The sequence below is a fragment of the Lissotriton vulgaris genome, chromosome 8, assembly GCF_964263255.1.
Source record: "Lissotriton vulgaris chromosome 8, aLisVul1.2, whole genome shotgun sequence".
Classification (NCBI taxonomy): domain Eukaryota; kingdom Metazoa; phylum Chordata; class Amphibia; order Caudata; family Salamandridae; genus Lissotriton; species Lissotriton vulgaris.
This window is the reverse complement of record NC_141696.1, coordinates 697537322-697555337: the sequence shown is the minus strand read 5'-3', so window position 1 is coordinate 697555337 and position 18016 is coordinate 697537322. Positions and strand designations below refer to the sequence as shown.

The 18016-nt window shown below is 46.1% G+C and overlaps 1 protein-coding gene across 2 annotated transcripts in view; it reads left to right on the top strand.

Annotated features, from left to right (window-relative positions):
* Nucleotides 1-18016, top strand: part of OFD1 (OFD1 centriole and centriolar satellite protein) — a 718676-nt gene that overhangs the window by 250565 nt on the left and 450095 nt on the right. For both annotated transcript variants that reach the window (XM_086934564.1, XM_086934563.1), the window contains exons 10-11: nt 11442-11561; nt 11890-11963. In XM_086934564.1, the coding sequence (XP_086790690.1) occupies nt 11442-11561; nt 11890-11963 (194 nt within the window). The remainder of the gene's footprint in view (nt 1-11441; nt 11562-11889; nt 11964-18016) is intronic.

Here is an 18016-nt window from a genome sequence, read left to right as displayed (position 1 = left end):
CAGTATGCCCTCTCACAGTGGATTCACTGGCGGTGTGCTGTATCCTCACAGACTGTAGTATGTAGTAGGACACATTTAATCACTCACTCATACAGTCAGTCACACACCTACTAAATCCTTCATCCACACACTCATACATACACTCATTCTTCAATATGTACAACATATTTTAATTTTACAGAAACACACATTCACTGGATGATGTCATCAGTGATGTCATCAGTGATGTCATTTGAGATGTCATCAGTGATGTCACTGACCATGTCATGAATGATGTAATATGTGACATCATCAGCAGTGGATTGCGGGCGCGCGAGTTATAGTGAGTCCAATTAACTTTAACGTGGGAATTTCAATGGTTTTGTATGAGTAAAATGTTCAGCTAACTATAACTGGTGTGAAACCTATGGTTTTTTCAGTGAATTTCAAATGTTTTTTAAATGCTAATTCCTAACTATAACGATTGTGAAACCTATGTTTTTTTTCAGTGAATCTCAAAGGTTTTTTAAAAGCTAATTCCTTACTATATCGATTTTGTAACCTACGATTTTTAAAGTGAATTATTTTTTTTTTAGTAGCTGTTTTTTATAACTATTAATTATTTTTTTCTAAAATTAATTTTTCAATGTATTTTTCATGTAGGTTTTTTTTAAAAATCATTTTGTCTCGGAGCGCTCAAGGTGCGCGCACCGGTGAGCTTACCCGAGAGCGCAGCGAGAGCGCTATTCCCACGTGCGAGAAAAAAAAGTTTGTATTTAAAGTAAAGAATAATGCAAGACATTTAGTGCCATACTTATAAAAGTAGTATTTTTGATTTTAAATACCCGTATTTTAACTTTAAATGTATTTCCAAAAATCTAGCAAAACGTAATTTAGGCGCGCCGCGTAAGCGCTTCCGGAAGCGCCTACGTTCGCGCCCCCGGAAGCGCCTACGTTTGTGCCGCGTAAGCGCCCCCGGAAGCGCTCCGGTGCGCGCAGCATAAGCGTGTAAAGTCATGTGACATTAATATAACACTTTTCATTGGTTCTTTACAGCTTTTTTTACAACTAATAAAAACCCCACCCATTTCCTTCACTACCTCTTTCACTTTGGAGAGAGCAAGACCTGTTCAGAGTTTCTCTTCATTACTTTAGAAAGAATGGCTGCAAGACTACCTAGCAGCAGTGAGGACTCTGATGGGTTTATCCAGGAGGAAACTCCTCAGCCAAAGGTGAAGGAGCACTTTATCTGGAAATTTTTTACTATTCCACCAGGAGAGAAAAAGGTTAATGCTCCAAAAGTGGAGTGCAAAATTTGCCAAACTGTTCTTTCACGGGGTGACCATAGAAGAAAATATAGTTTTTGCAACTCAACAATGATCAGGCATGTTCAAAGGAGGCACCCCCAGAACTATGCCCGGGAGAGTGTCAGGAACCTGGCACGTAATCCCCCGAGAGATGGGGCCTCAACTTCCACTGGAGGACAAACATCATCGGGGAGAGGAAGATCCGTGGAGCTGATTCCCAACATTCAGGCTGTTTTTAGCGACATCAACATTCGTTGTAAGCAGTGTAACAAACTGCTTTGTGTTGGAGAGCAGAGTATCCTCCTGATTGTTCGCAAAAGGGAAGAACACCGCTGCCCTCCCCAGCCCTAATTTTCCCCCTTTTTTTGCTCCTGTTGAGCAGTTTGGCATTCCCTATTTTTGTTTTTGTTCTGATAAAAATACCCAAAAAATTAAAAACGTTAGTAAAAAGAAAAAAAACAGTTCTTTTTAGAACTACCTCCAATTCTCCAAAAAGAGCTATATTCTTTATATATTGTAAAGGAGTGAGTGAAGTGGTGAGCTCAGGGTGCGCGTACCGGTGAGCGTACATGGGAACACACCGAGCGCTTAACCCGCTAAAATTGCAAAAAAAAAAAAAAAGGTTTTTTACCCTTCCGAGTCCTTCTAGGCCCCCTTCAGAAAACCTAGGGGGTCAGAGGGTGTGCACCCTGCCCCCTTTTAAACAGTTCCCCCTTTTTATTTTCACCTCTTGTGTCTCGATTCTACCGAGACACAAGATGGCGGACTCTCCAGACTGTTTAGAATGTTGATAGACATCCGACAGCCAATCAGCTTTCCGCTCGCGCGCTCCCGTAGCGAGCCGGGTGCTCTCCCCGGTACACGTACCGCTGAGCGCTTGGAGTGCACCTATAGATATATATGTGTTTTAAGTTAATTTTCAAAAAAAACACTGGAGCAAATTTCACCAAATATAGCAAAGGCACATCTGCGTACCAGTCCCTACAATTTTGCAAAGTTTGGCGTAATTCCGTTCAGCGGTTCGGGCTGTAGCCGTGTCAGAACGTCCTATGGAAAATTGCATGGGGAAAACAGATTTTGGGACCCCCCTTCTTTCTCAGCCCCCACTTCACGAATCCCCCCGAAACTTTCAGGGAAGGAGCGGAGCGGAGCTGGCCAAAATTTTGGAAAATTACACGCAAATTCCTCAACCAGCGCCAAAGTTATTCCCAATAGAATGTTGCGGATTTCCTATGGTAGCTAGGTCCTAACTATAATTACCTACTGGCGACCGCCAGTAGGTAATGTGTGTATATAAATATATACTGTTATACTTGTCCCCGCTGCCCAGCTTGGAATGTGTGATGTAAGAGCCTGCTAGAATGTTCTGTGTGGATGTCTGGCAGTTGAATGTGGGCTGAGTGGCAGGAGGCCACTCCTGGTGGGGTTTTCCTCCTTTATATCTTAAGTAACATCTTACCTTAGAGCAGGGTTGCAGCGCATTTCACGGAGACAGCAAGGAAATGTGAGGAAATGTCAAAATGCTTCGTGTTTCAGCTGGGACACTCCAGGAAAAGGTACTGTTGTAATGACTTCTGCTGCAATTAATCATATGCACTGGCATGATGTGAAGAAGATGAAACTGCCAGTGCAGGGTGTGTTTCTCAGCAAAATTCTAAATGCACTCTATGGTTTAGATTGCGTTTTGGGTTGTGTATTCCGGAGGTTTATGGACAGACATCTACCCCTGTGAGGACCTCGGGTGAGACATCGCTCACCGGAGCTACTTAATTGCTATTTACTTGTACTTGCACTATATTTTCCTATGTGTACAATTTACTTCTGTTTAAATGGTTCTGTGAAGGTGGCGGTGGGGGTTGTGATAGGAGCTAATTGCTCTGTGTTTTGTTAAGTGCCATGTGTTTTGTGCATAGGATGGTCTTTGAGTTTAAGGGAGTTTTGTGTTTGAAATATCGCAGGACTATATGTTAAGAGTGTTATGTGTTTGAAATGTCACAGGGCATTATGTGCTTTGTTGCTTTTGGGTTGTGTAGTGATAAGTTTAATACTTACTTGAGGTTTAATGGAGCTTGGAGTTCCAATTTTTAAATATTTGCTTGGAGTTTCAGGGAGCTTAGAGCTCCATCTTTAAACATTTTTATGGAGTTTTGTGGGAACTTGGAGTTCCACTTTGAAATATTTTATTTTTATGGAGTTTTGTGGGAACTTGGAGTTCCACTTTGAAATATTTTATTTTCGTGGAGTTTTGTGGGAGCTTGGAGTTCCACTGTGCTGTTACGCCGTATGTTGGGACCTTTTTGCCTCTTACTGACCTGGCCAGTTGGTTTGTTTGGTTTTTGGGTTGAGTATGTGATGCGTGGGCGTGATAGTGTGTTGGTTGTTTCGTTGTGTCAGTGATGTTTGTTTAAGGAAGAGAGAAGGTGGTGTGAATGTGTTTTATTACTTTGTGAGATTGGGTTGTGAAGTTGTTAATTGCTAATCTTATCTTGTTTTACATTTATGTGGAAATTGCGTGTTGTGACTTGCTATATTATTTACCCTCCACAATTTCTATTTGTCTCTCTCATTCATCAAATCAAAGAAGGGAGATGTGTTATACTTGTCCCCGCTGCCCAGCTTGGAATGTGTGATGTAAGAGCCTGCTAGAATGTTCTGTGTGGATGTCTGGCAGTTGAATGTGGGCTGAGTGGCAGGAGGCCACTCCTGGTGGGGTTTTCCTCCTTTATATCTTAAGTAACATCTTACCTTAATAAAGGAGCATCAAGAAAGTACCTGACTACCTGGCATTATTTACAACATATACATATACATATGTATGTGTGTGTGTGTGTGTATATATATATTCACTGAAAAAACCATGGGTTATAGACCATATATAGTTAGGAATTAGCATTTACAAAACCTTATTTTACTCACACAAAACCATTGAAATTCCATATATAGTTAGTTGCACTAACTATATATCGAGCACCCGCAATCCACTGCTGATGATGTCACATATTACATCATTCATGACATGGTCAGTGACATCACTGATGACATCACTGATGACAACCCAAATGACATCACTGATGACATTATCCAATGACTGTATGTTTCTGTAAAGTTAAAATATGTCTTACATATTGAAGAATGAGTGGATGTATAAGTGTCTGGATGAAGAATTTAGTAGGTGCATGACTGACTGTATGAGAGAGTGATTAAATGTGTCTCACTGAGTGCATGGGTTAGTGACTAAACTGTCTTAATTTGTGCATCATTATGTCTGTTCTGTAAACTGCTGAATGTGTTAATAAGTAGCTATATGAGTAATTCATTGGTTGCCCAAGTATTTGTATGGGAGACTGAGTATGTGTGTGAGTGGCTGGGAGGTGTATGACTGAGGTGTATGAGGTGTATGACTCTGTGCATAGATGTGTGAGCAGTTGATTCACTAGATGTATGGGTTCAAAAGTGCATGTGGAAACAGCTGCATGGGCGGTTGACTGTGTGCATGAGTGTATTGGTGAGTGAATGGATATCTTAGTGCAACATGTCAAAGTAAGTACATATGTAAAACACAGTACATGTGAGAGTTGACATATATAACCGTGCATAAGAGCCAATGAATGTATGAGTGGCTGTATGGATCATTGTGAACTTGTATCAGGGATCGTATAAGAGAGTAAATATGTGTTAGTATATGTTTGAATTAGTAAGGTGTGTATAACTGTATAGTTGAGGAAATGGAGGTGTGATTGATTCTTTGCATGACTGACTAGATGTATGAGTAACTCCATGGATGAGTGACAATCTGTGAGTGTCTGTTTACACTGATTGTATCTAAGGTTATATTAGAGTCTGAAGAGGTTCATCATATTATCACATGAATGATATTATCAGTGATGTCATCAGTGATGTCACTGACCATGTCATGAATGATGTAATATGTGACATCATCAGCAGTGGATTGCGGGTGCGCGATATATAGTTAGTGCAACTAACTATATATGGAATTTCAATGGTTTTGTGTGAGTAAAATAAGGTTTTGTAAATGCTAATTCCTAACTATATATGATCTATAACCCATGGTTTTTTCAGTGAATTTTCAAGGTTTTGTAAATGCTAATTCCGAACTATATATGGTCTATAACCTATGGTTTTTTCAGTGAATTTCAATGGTTTTTTAATAGCAAATATCAAAAGCTTTAAAATGTCAAGTACGTGGTAGGTAAAAACATTTTCGTGTCTATGCACGCTGATGTGCTTTGAACGCTGCCCCCCCTCCCCCCTCTTTTCTTTTAGGAGTATTCTCTCTTTGCAGATAGTGAAGGGTAGGTAACGCAGGCCTTTGCCCCCGTTGTAATCCGTCGTGCCTGCTTCCCTCTCCATTTAATTGATTGTTATCCAAGCATTTACTGTTTTAGAATTGGTTCTCTTTGGTTCATTCTCTATTTACAAACAAGCACAGAGTCGCAATACTCTGTTTAGTCTTTGCAGATAGTGAAAAATCGTTAGAAACAACAAAAGGAATCAAGCAAAATCAGTAGGCCACTAATGGGATCTCTTTTTGACCTCGCTAAAATAGAAACATTAGGAACAACCCCTCATGAGAAATATGAAACTAGTGAGAGGAACTGAGCTCGACGCCATGATGGCTGCAAGACAGCTCGGCTCCGCCGCCCACCCCGCCCAAAACAACGACAAACCCTATGCAAATATTATAAATATATACAACACACCAGCAAAGTAACAGGGTAAAACGTTTTATTAAATAACTATTTACATGGCAGCCTGCTGCAACATCGATCCAAATGCATGCCGCCGTTCCCGGGATTTCTCCCCGACTACTCTGTTGCCTACGAGATGGAGAGACTGGGGCGTTGACTAGGCGGGGCCTCCGGCCGCAACCACAGCGCCAACGATTGCTGCTAACAGCCACTGATCTGAAGAACCGCTGCCTGCGGTGCCTCCCTGAGCCGCTTGACGGAGGTCCCCGAGGGGCGGTGTGGTGGCGCGGACTCGGAGGGGTCGCTTGACTCCTGCCCCCTCCCCAAGTCTTGTTGCCCTGGTGTGGCCTGAGATCGCCCCCGACATAGGCGGTCGGCTCCCGGGGTCAGTCGGAACTTGTTGCCTTTTGGTGACTCTTCCATTCTGGACCTTGTCCCACAATCCGTTTGACCTGAAGACACGTCCTGCGGTGCCCTGGTCCAACCATCACATATACCTGCGCCAGGAGACGGCGTGGGGTGCACTGGAAGGGAGAGGCGGCGCAAACAAGCCTCCCCCACCTCCCCTGGTGGAGGTTTCTCAGCTATACCCCAGCACTTCACTCGGCCACCTGAGTTGCGCCCGCTCCTGCGGCACAGGGCCTCGCTCGGCCAGCTGAATTGTGCCTGCTCTTGTTATTACAGCGTCTCACCCGCCATCCGGATGAATTGCACCCACTCTTGCAGTACAGCGACAGGCGGCTGCCACGGAGCTCAGGAAATGGCGGTCGGCTCCACAGACTTGGGCCTGGCCTGCAAGGATGGCTCTGGGCAACCCTGGAACTCGGACGCTTGACGCCGTGGGGTGCACTGGAAGGGAGAGGCGGCGCGAACGAGCCTCCCCCACCTCCCCAGGTGGAGGTTTCTCAGCTACACCCCAGCGCTTCACTCGGCCACCTGAGTTGCGCCCGCTCCTGCGGCACAGGGCCTCGCTCGGCCAGCTGAATTGCGCCTGCTCTTGTTATTATAGCGTCTCACCAGCCATCCGGATGAATTGCACCCACTCTTGCAGTACAGCGACAGGCGGCTGCTACGGAGCTCAGGAAATGGCGGTCGGCTCCACAGACTTGGGCCTGGCCTGCAAGGATGGCTCTGGGCAACCCTGGAACTCGGACGCTTGACTGCTAGGGCATGGGCCCCATTCCCAAAAGCATCCCCACAGCCTTAAAGATTCTACAAGAGTCACCGGGGCCCCCGACTCCCGCAGACTTCCGGTGGGGAGCGACTGCCATAATTGCTCGCGGAATGGCCACGACGTAGCCACGGAATGCTCTCATGCTGACGCCAGCTTCAGTCTGAAACATCCAGAAACACTGTAGACTACCGATTCGATCAGTTCCGCTGGAGCCCCAACGTGACCCGGTAGAGAAGAACTTGCCCTCCCCTCTTTGACTGATGGTTCTTGTTGCCTGTCCCTTCTGTCATATGACGCGCCGCGTTAGCGCACCCGGAAGTGCTCCGGTGCGCGAGGCGCGAAAAGCAGCTACCTGGAAGCGATCCGGGGAGCGGCGCGGAGCGTGTAACGTAAGCATAACAGGTCATGTGACTTGTTAATAAAACTTTTCATTGGTTCATTTCACTTTTGGGTTCCTAATGATGTGAGGCTAGGTCATGTGACCTAAAAATAACACTTTTCATTGGTTTAGAACATTTTTTTATCCCAAATGATGAAAGCCCCACCTTTTTTCCTCACTCTGACTTTCATTTTTATGAGAGAAAGACCTACATTGACTACCTTACAAATGGCTTCAGTGATTGCTGCAGCTAATGGACCCCCACCACCACCACAACCTCCTAGGAAGAGAGTACCACCTCCTCATGTGGTGGTTGAGCAAGAGGTGCCCCCCCCCCACACCTTCTTGTTGCCTGATTCGGCCAGCTCAATCGATCGAGCATGAGACTCTGTTGTGATCTAAAGAACCGCTGCCTGCGGTGCCTCACTGAGCCGCTTGACGGAGGCCCCCGAGGGGCGGTGTAGTGCCGCGGACTGGGAGGGGGCGCTTGGCTCCTGCCCCCTCCCCAAGTCTCGCTCGGCCAGCTGAGTTGCGACCACTCTTGCAGCCTATGACATGGAGAGGCCGGGGCGTTGACTAGGCGGGGCCTCCGGCCGCAACCACAGCGCCAACGATTGCTGCTGACGGAGGGGAGCCTTGCCGGTGAGAGCCTCTGATCTGAAGAACGGCTGCCTGCGGTGCCTCCCTGAACCGCTTGACGGAGGCCCCCCAGGGGCGGTGTGGTGGCGCGGACTGGGAGGGGGCGCTTAGCTCCTGCCTCCTCCCCAAGTCTCTCTCGGCCAGCTGAGTTGCGATTACTCTTGCGGCCTACGACATGGAGAGGACGGGGCGTTGACTAGGCGAGGCCTCCGGCCGCAACCACAGCAGGTGGGGTGGTGGGTCGGACTGGGAGGGGGCACTTAGCTCCTACCCCCTCCCCAAGTCTCTCTCGGCCAGCTGAGTTGCGCCTGCTCTTGCTATTACAGCGTCTCACCCGCCATCCAGCTAAATTTCACCCACTCTTGCGATACAGCGACTCTTCCATTCTGGACCTTGTCTCCCCAGAGGTACATCACCTTACACAGACATGCACTCTGATCTCCTTGGCCTCAGTCAAGCATCAATAGTAAGATTTTCATAGGTGAGTGTAGGTTCATGGTTTTTCACTAGGTAAGAAGGAAGGCAGAGGCTGCAGGAAGGACTCTGGATATGGTATGTTGCTTGGTCCCTGAGATGCTCCCGGGGTCTGGCGGAACTTTTTGCCTTTTGGTGACTCTTCCATTCTGCACCTTGTCCCACAATCCGTTTGACCTGAAGACACGTCCTGCGGCCTGGTCCCTGAATGTGTGCAAGGGGACGGTATTGATTGGATCAAGATGGCGGCTTCACACAAAGCTGACTCAAGTGTTGCTGCTGATGCTATGCAAACAAAAACTGGTTTTCAGTTTGTACATTCTTCAGGATTTTTCCATCCAAGGCTGGTTGAGAGTTTGTAGAACGATAGCTTCAGATTTTCTACATACTACTCTTCAACATTCTTCATAAATGTAACAATGTGAGACTCACTAGGAGAACGGCCGTTTATCTTTACTTTCAAAATGCTGCCAACAATATTTTCTGAATGGAAGACACCATCTTGTAGCATAAAAGGCTGCGTCAAGGGTGGTATTGCCCAGAATGTCTTGTTTTCTAGTGCTCGTAATGACGAAGCCAGAACTGCCGAAAGGGATTCTGGTCCTGCCGCTACTTATTGGAGACATTGAACTATACTCTGGACCTGCCTGGCCTCGACCAAAATGGCGCCAGTATGGGAGCAACTTGCAACTCCTTATGACGTTCTAGTTACTTAGCCTTGACGTTATGGGGGATGTATGCGGTCTTTGTGCACATGGCGGGCGGGGAAGGGTACTGACTGGGAATACAGACAACCCTATTGATGTCGATTTTTCATTATTGATTATTGTATTAATAAAGCTTCGAAATAATGTTACCCATGATACTCGCCCATGGTGTGCGTATGTTCGATTTTATTGTAACTGATCCTGTTATACTTTCAATTATAAAATCAACATTTACTGATCCTGCAACCGTTTGTCACGTTTAGTTTTTTCAATTAAATGGCTTGCTTGTTACATACTCCTATACCCCTGGCTTTTGAAAGACACCATCTTGTATAATAAAGGGCTGCGTCAAGGGTGGTATTGCCCAGAATGTCTTGTTTTCTAGTGCTCCTAATAACGAAGCCAGAACTGCCGAAAGGGATTCTGGTCCTGCCGCTACTTATTGGAGACAATAAACTATACTCTGGACCTGCCTGGCCTCGACCAAAATGGCGCCAGTATGGGAGCAACTTGCATCTCCTTATGACGTTCTAGTTACTTAGCCTTGACGTTATGGGGGATGTATGCGGTCTTTGTGCACATGGCGGGCGGGGAAGGGTACTGACTGGGAATACGGACAACCCTATTGATGTCGATTTTTCATTATTGATTATTGTATTAATAAAGCTTCGAAAAAATGTTACCCATGATACTCGCCCATGGTGTGCGTATGTTCGATTTTATTGTAACTGATCCTGTTATACTTTCAATTATAAAATCAACCTTCACTGATCCTGCAACCGTTTGTCACGTTTAGTTTTTTCAATTAAATGGCTCGCTTGTTACATACTCCTATACCCCTGGCTTTTGACCCTTTCCTACGCGCGGTCTGTACTACCGCCCTCAGGCGATCTATGTAATGAACATACTACCATTGCCGAAACACAAGGGAATGCATCTCAGAGAGATAAGTCAAGTACGTGGTAGATAAAAACATTTTCGTGTTTATGCACGCTGATGTGCTTTGAACGCTGCCCCCCCCCCCCTCCTCATCATCATTTAGATTACCACCGCCCATTGCACAAAAGCGTACCGGGCGCTCCCCACGCAAAAAAAAGATTTTTTTTTTTTTTTTTGCCCCGCGGGGCCGTTTTAAAGCCTCCACATCAAACCTAGGGGGTCAGGGAGGATCTACTATGCCTCCTTATAGTCATTTCCCCCTTCATTTTGGCCTCCTCTTGTCTCTCGATCCTACCGAGAGACAAGATGGCGACCGCTCCGGACTGTTTAGAATGTTGACAGACACCGGAGAGCCAATCAGCTTTGCTTCGCAAAGTTCCGTTACGCGAAAAGTACGCGAACCGGAGCGCTACCCGGAGCGCTGTCACAGATATATATATTTTTTTTAACGTTAATTTATCAAAATCCACTGGAGCACATATATTGAGACCTAGCAAAGGCACATCGGGCTAACAGTCCCTACAATTTTGCCAAGTTTCATGCAAATCCATTCAGCCGTTCGAGCTAAAAGTGAGGCCAACCGCCCTATGGAAATTAACATGGGAAAAACGCGTTTTGGGACCCCCCTTTTTTCTCGGCCCCCCCTTGACGAACACCCCCCAAATTTTCAAGGGCTGCTCAGAAACAAAATGTGCCATTTTCCTGAAAATTTCAGCCAATTCCGTCCACAAACGCCAAAGTTATTAGACATAGAATTTTCAAAAATCCCATAGAGAAAAAATCCTAACTATATATACCTACTGGCGACCGCCAGTAGGTAATATATATATATATATACATATATATATTCTGTTATCATAAGTAAAGAAAGACTAAATGCATAATAGGAGCCCATAAGCTGTGTCAATAAATTATTTGTCTGCAGTGAGATTGTATGCTTGGAGTAATAGGGAAACCCTTTATACATTATTTTTTTACTGTTAGTTAAGTGAGTACATTTGATGGGGCTTGGATAATTTACCTACTAGAGGTCGAATTCTCAAGTTGATAACATTTTGTAAAGGATAAAATTAGTACAATTCTTAGCATGTTCTCATAAGAATTAGTAACTTCAACATTCTTATTTTTTCTTAGCACTGAAAAACTGCATGAAGAAAGAAAAAGAAGTACTGAGGATGCTCTTCGTCGTAGAGAACTTGCAGTGAAAAACATAGAAGACACGTTTGACCAAAAGCTTAAGAATGAAGTCTTGAAGTAAAGTATTGTACTTTGTCTTTTCAAAAGGAAAACAAAATGGAATGTCAATGTGTTTATATGAAATGTTTAGGAATGGTATCTTTATTGTGGTCTTTATATAGTGTTCTTCCTATCTTTTCAAGTCTTTTATGGTAGAGGGTTAGTACCTTTGTTTTTAAACTACATGCAAGTAGCTTATGAGATGAAACTAGCAAAAGTGGATTAGAACTGCATTTGCCAGTCTTTTGTGTGTTGTATCAATGGACCAACGACATGTTTGAAACTTACTTTTTTGAAACTGGGAATTTGTTGTGCCTTTGTGTGTAATTTTATATTTTAATTTCAGGTTCCAGATTGAGCTGAAGGAGGACTATGTAAAGAGAACTTACAAAGTCACTGAAGATGAGAGAAGAAATAAAGGTTACATTTTGAAAATATTTATGTACCTTTCTTACTAAGATTGATCTTTTTATAATATTGGAAATAGTTCAGGAAACTGTTTGCAGCATGTCTCGAAATTCTTGATGGCACCTTTTCTTGATGGCTTGTAGCATGCCAGCAAGGCCCAATAGGTCATCTGAGCTCTGAACATGGAAAGCAGTGTGGGTCTTTCAAGGAGTCAAGCTAAATAAATGCAACCAATAGAGCAGTGAAAATTGAAAAGTTAACATTTGCCTGTTGAGAATAAATACATCCAACAGAACTCAAGCTGAGGTAGTGAAAAGCCAGGTCAGCAGCTAATGATTCAATGTTGGGTATTTACTACACATAGATGCAATCAGTGCTTTAACCGGAAATATAGAAGTGCTGTTATTCTCTATTTAGAATACCTATTTCCGTCTGAAAAGTAATGGTATTTTCTCGTTAAATCTTTTGTATTAGTGCTGAGAAGTTCAGGTACTCTCCCTTTCAAATGAAAGGTCAGGTATTCCGTACAGGGCAGTGGCTGTCCATTTAAAGCACCAAAAGCGGTACGAAAGGGGGTGGTGATGGACGGAGCATCTGAATCAATCACACACTCACACCCAGTCAAAAGATCTGGGTTTGATCCATCACCGTTCTTTAGCCCACTCTACCACCCCAGTTCAGACATGGCCATATGCAAATCAGTTTGACCCTGTGCCTCATGGGAACAGTCCAGCCCAAACTGCCAAGCCATGTCTTCCCTGGACCGGAAACAAGCTTCCGAGGACCGGTTTCTGGCATTCCAGCCGTCTTCAGCCCGGCTTGCTTGAATCCAGTGGCAAAGTGAGTAAGGGACTCACGTCTGAGCATACCCTGCCACACTTATGGCTGCCAAAAGCGGTAAAAAAGGGGGTGGTGATGGACGGAGCATCTGAATCAATCAAACACTCACACCCAGTCGAAAGATCTGGGTTTATCCATCACCATTCTTTAGCCCACTCTGCCACCCAAGTTCAGACATGTCTATATGCAAATCAGTCTGACCCTGTGCCTCATGGGAACAGTCCACCCCGAACTGCCAAGCCATGTCTTCCCTTGACCGGAAACAAGCTTCCGAGGACCGGTTTCTGGCATTCCAGCTGTCTTCAGCCCGGCTTGCTTGAATCCAGTGGCAAAGTGAGCAAGGGACTCACGTCTGAGCATACCCTGCCACACTTATGGCGGCCAAAAGCGGTACAAAAGGGGGTGGTGATGGACGGAGCATCTGAATCAATCAAACACTCACACCCAGTCAAAATATCTGGTTTTAATCCATCACCGTTCTTTAGCCCACTCTGCCACCCCAGTTCAGACATGTCTATATGCAAATCAGTCTGAACCTGTGCCTCATGGGAACAGTCCATCCCGAACTGCCAAGCCATGTCTTCCCTGGACCGGAAACAAGCTTCCGAAGACCGGTTTCTGGCATTCCAGCCATCTTCAGCCCGGCTTGCTTGAATCCAGTGGCAAAGTGAACAAGGGACTCACGTCTGAGCATACCTTGCCACACTTATGGCGGACAAAAGCGGTACAAAAGGGGATGGTGATGGACAGAGCATCTGAATCAATCAAACACTCACACCTAGTCGAAAGATCTGGGTTTAATCCATCACCGTTCTTTAGCCCACTCTGCCACCCCAGTTCAGACATGGCTATATGCAAATCAGTCTGACCCTGTGCCTCATGGGAACAGTCCAGCCCGAACTGCCAAGCCATGTCTTCCCTTGACTGGAAACAAGCTTCCGAGGACTGGTTTCTGGCATTCCAGCTGTCTTCAGCCCGGCTTGCTTGAATCCAGTGGCAAAGTGAGCAAGGGACTCACGTCTGAGCATACCCTGCCACACTTATGGCGGCCAAAAGCGGTACAAAAGGGGGTGGTGATGGACGGAGCATCTGAATCAATCAAACACTCACACCCAGTCAAAATATCTGGGTTTAATCCATCACCGTTCTTTAGCCCACTCTGCCACCCCAGTTCAGACATGGCTATATGCAAATCAGTCTGACCCTGTGCCTCATGGGAACAGTCCAGCCGAACTGCCAAGCCATGTCTTCCCTGGACCGGAAACAAGCTTCCGAGGACCGGTTTCTGGCATTCCAGCCGTCTTCAGCCCGGCTTGCTTGAATCCAGTGGCAGAGTGAGCAAGGAATTCACGTCTGAGCATACCCTGCCACACTTATGGCGACCAAAAGCGGTACAAAAGGGGGTGGTGATGGACGGAGCATCTGAATCAATCAAACACTCACACCCAGTCAAAATATCTGGGTTTAATCCATCACCGTTCTTTAGCCCACTCTGCCGCCCAGTTCAGACATGGCTATATGCAAATCAGTCTGACCCTGTGCCTCATGGGAACAGCCCAGCCCGAACTGCCAAGCCATGTCTTCCCTAGACCGGAAACAAGCTTCCGAGGACCGGTTTCTGGCATTCCAGCCGTCTTCAGCCCGGCTTGCTTGAATCCAGTGGCAAAGTGAGCAAGGGACTCACGTCTGAGCATACCCTGCCACACTTATGGTGGGCAAAAGCGGTACAAAAGGGGGTGGTGATGGACGGAGCATCTGAATCAATCAAACACTCACACCCAGTCAAAAGATCTGGGTTTAATCCATCACCATTCTTTAGCCCACTCTGCCACCCCAGTTCAGACATGGCTATATGTAAATCAGTCTGACCCTGTGCCTCATGGGAACAGTCCAGCCCGAACTGCCAAGCCATGTCTTCCCTAGACCGGAAACAAGCTTCCGAGGACCGGTTTCTGGCATTCCAGCCGTCTTCAGCCCGGCTTGCTTGAATCCAGTGGCAAAGTGAGCAAGGGACTCACGTCTGAGCATACCCTGCCACACTTGTGGCGGCCAAAAGCGGTACAAAAGGGGTTTTGTACTGCTTTTGGCAGGGTATGCTCAGACGTGAGTCCCTTGCTCACTTTGCCACTGGATTCAAGCAAGCCAGGCTGAAGACGGCTGGAATGCCAGAAACCGGTCCTCGGAAGCTTGTTTCCGGTCCAGGGAAGACATGGCTTGGCAGTTCGGGCTGGAGTGTTCCCATGAGGCACAGGGTCAGACTGAATTGCATATAGCCATGTCTGAACTGGGGTGGCAGAGTGGGCTAAAGAACGTGATGGATTAAACCCAGATCTTTTGACTGGGTGTGAGTGTTTGATTGATTCAGATGCTCCGTCCTTCACCACCCCCTATTGTACCGCTTTTGGCTGCCATACGTTTGGCAGGGTATGCTTAGACGTGAGTCCCTTGCTCACTTTGCCACTGGATTCAAGCAAGCCGGGATGAAGACGGCTGGAATCTCAGAAACCGGTCCTCGGAAGCTTGTTCCCGGTCCAGGGAAGACATGGCTTGGCAGTTCGGGCTTTAGTGTTCCCATGAGGCACAGGGTCAGACTGAATTGAATATAGCCATGTCTGAACTGGGGTGGCAGAGTGGGCTAAAGAACGGTGATGGATTAAACCCAGATCTTTTGACTGGGTGTCAGTGTTTGATTGATTCAGATGCTCCGTCCATCACCACTCCCCTTTGTACCGCTTTTGGCCGCCATAAGTGTGGCAGGGTATGCTCAGACGTGAGTCCCTTGCTCACTTTGCCACTGAATTCAAGCAAGTCGGGCTGAAGACGGCTGGAATGCCAGAAACCGGTCCTCGGAAGCTTGTTCCCGGTCCAGGGAAGACATGGCTTGGCAGTTCGGGCTTTAGTGTTTCCATGATGCACAGGGTCAGACTGAATTGAATATAGCCATGTCTGAACTGGGGTGGCAGAGTGGGCTAAAGAACGGTGATGGATTAAACCCAGATCTTTTGACTAGGTGTGAGTGTTTGATTGATTCAGATGCTCCGTCCATCACCACTCCCCTTTGTACCGCTTTTTGCCGCCATAAGTGTGGCAGGGTATGCTCAGACGTGAGTCCCTTGCTCACTTTGCCACTGAATTCAAGCAAGTCGGGCTGAAGATGGCTGGAATGCCAGAAACCGGTCCTCGGAAGCTTCTTTCCGGTCCAGGGAAGACAAGGCTTGGCTGTTCGGGCTGAAGTGTTCCCATGAGGGGCAGGGTCAGACTGATTTGCATTTAGCCATGTCTGAACTGGGGTGTCAGAGTGGGCTAAAGAACGGTGATGGATTAAACCCAGATCTTTTGACTGGGTGTGAGTGTTTGATTGATTCAGATGCTCCGTCCATCACCACCTCCTTTTGTACCGCATTTAAAGCACCAGACGGAATACAATCTTGCATCCGGATTCAGGTTATATAGGCAATAATAAGCAGTTGGAAGGTATTTTAGGGGACTTTAAGTCATCCAGACAAATCAGCTAAGGGATGTTAACAATACATATACTTTTTGTAGAATGGTGGGAGAGCAAACCAAGCAACAGCTTTTATAGAATGTATGACGGAACCTTGCATGCATTTCCCACGCATGCCTTTACTCCGCAATCAGTACCCTGACTGCGATGTTACCATGCATTACTTTACCAACCAAGTTGTTATAAGGACTTGCCTGGGGGGTTGGGGGGGGGGGCACTGGACTTTTGAATAGCATAAATTACTATTCCTACTCCAGTCAGTGTATCAGTAGGGAAGGTGTTGAACTTAAAATCCAACATCAGTCCAACATCGCGCCCCCTACAGCAAGTCGTTTTATTGACTTGCATGGTAAAGGAACACGTGGTAAAGGAACACGAGGTAACATCGCTGTCTGGGTAGTGACTGCGGAGTACAGGCAGGTCGTGGTTCTACCTGGGGGTAACAGATGTTTCCCGCTTTTATACTTATAACGTTGTAACAGTGGTTTTCAACAAAAATGTAAGTAGATAAGTATATACAGGATGTGCAAATGCACTAAGCTAGAAAGACCTGGCTCGTCTAAGCTCCTCAGTTCTGAGCCAGAGAATAGAAACTTGTCATTATCCTCTCCTTACCTAGACTCAAAAGAGTGGTTGTGGCAGGAACGGAAACACCCAGTTTATGGCCCGCACATGTCATAATGTAGGTGGACATTTTGTACCAGTACTTTTGACTCCACGCTTATTTCTCTCACTCCACTAGTGTGAAACAATGTAGCTCTACCTGTGAGCAGTGCAGAAGTGGAGGCTTAAAGACTACATATAAGAGCAGGTGCACCGCTCTGGGATCTCCACGTCTTTTCCTTCCCTCATATCTCCCTTCCCAGGACATCACTGTGTGTTCAGAGGTCCTCTGGTTGCACCTCCATTCTACAAGTCACACTGTGTAACTGCTTCCTGCTGAGCCAGCGCATTTAGTATCTCGAAGCAACCCCTCAAGTTTAATTTTCCTTGGAGCACTTTGGGCTGGTGCTGATTTAGTCCCTGCTGTGTAACGTTGTCTGAACTTTGAGAACTACTTTTTGAGGGGATTGTTGTGCATGTGTCCTGTCCCTTAGAGCTTCTTGAGTCCTGTGGCGCTTCACTCAGGACACTACACCGTGACACAGTAGGTCTCTGTTGCCTGCCTGTTTTCAAAAGCTTTGCTTCATGACCTCAGTACCTGATTCTGCTCGTACAATGAGATTACTCTGTGCACTATTGATAATCCTCCAGTTTTATGTCACCATTGCTTCAACTTCCCTTATTGTTTCTTCATATGTGTTAATGTCTACTGTACTCGGCGTAATCTACTGATGGAGGTTTGTTCCTCAATGCGACTATTGCGGTTTCATTCAGTCTCCGGACCTTGACATCCCCTCTGTTGCCCGTCTTTTGTTTCACATATGCTTTGCTTTATCCCTCAGCCCTGCTTTTGGGAGTGATGACAGCTACCCGTTTTACTTCTAGGGGTTGCTTGCTCCTGTATGACTGAAAACTGCTGTATCAATGGTCTGCCTGTTTGTTGTAACTCAGGGCTATGTGGATCATCTGAGGATCATGCTGTCTAAGCCAAAGGAGCAGCATCTATTTTCCATGAAAGAGATACTGCTAATTAAATTCTCATCATCTACAGCATTCAAAATGAGAAGATGATACAGGTGGCAGCATCTGCACAAAATTAACCTTTATCTTCTTACCA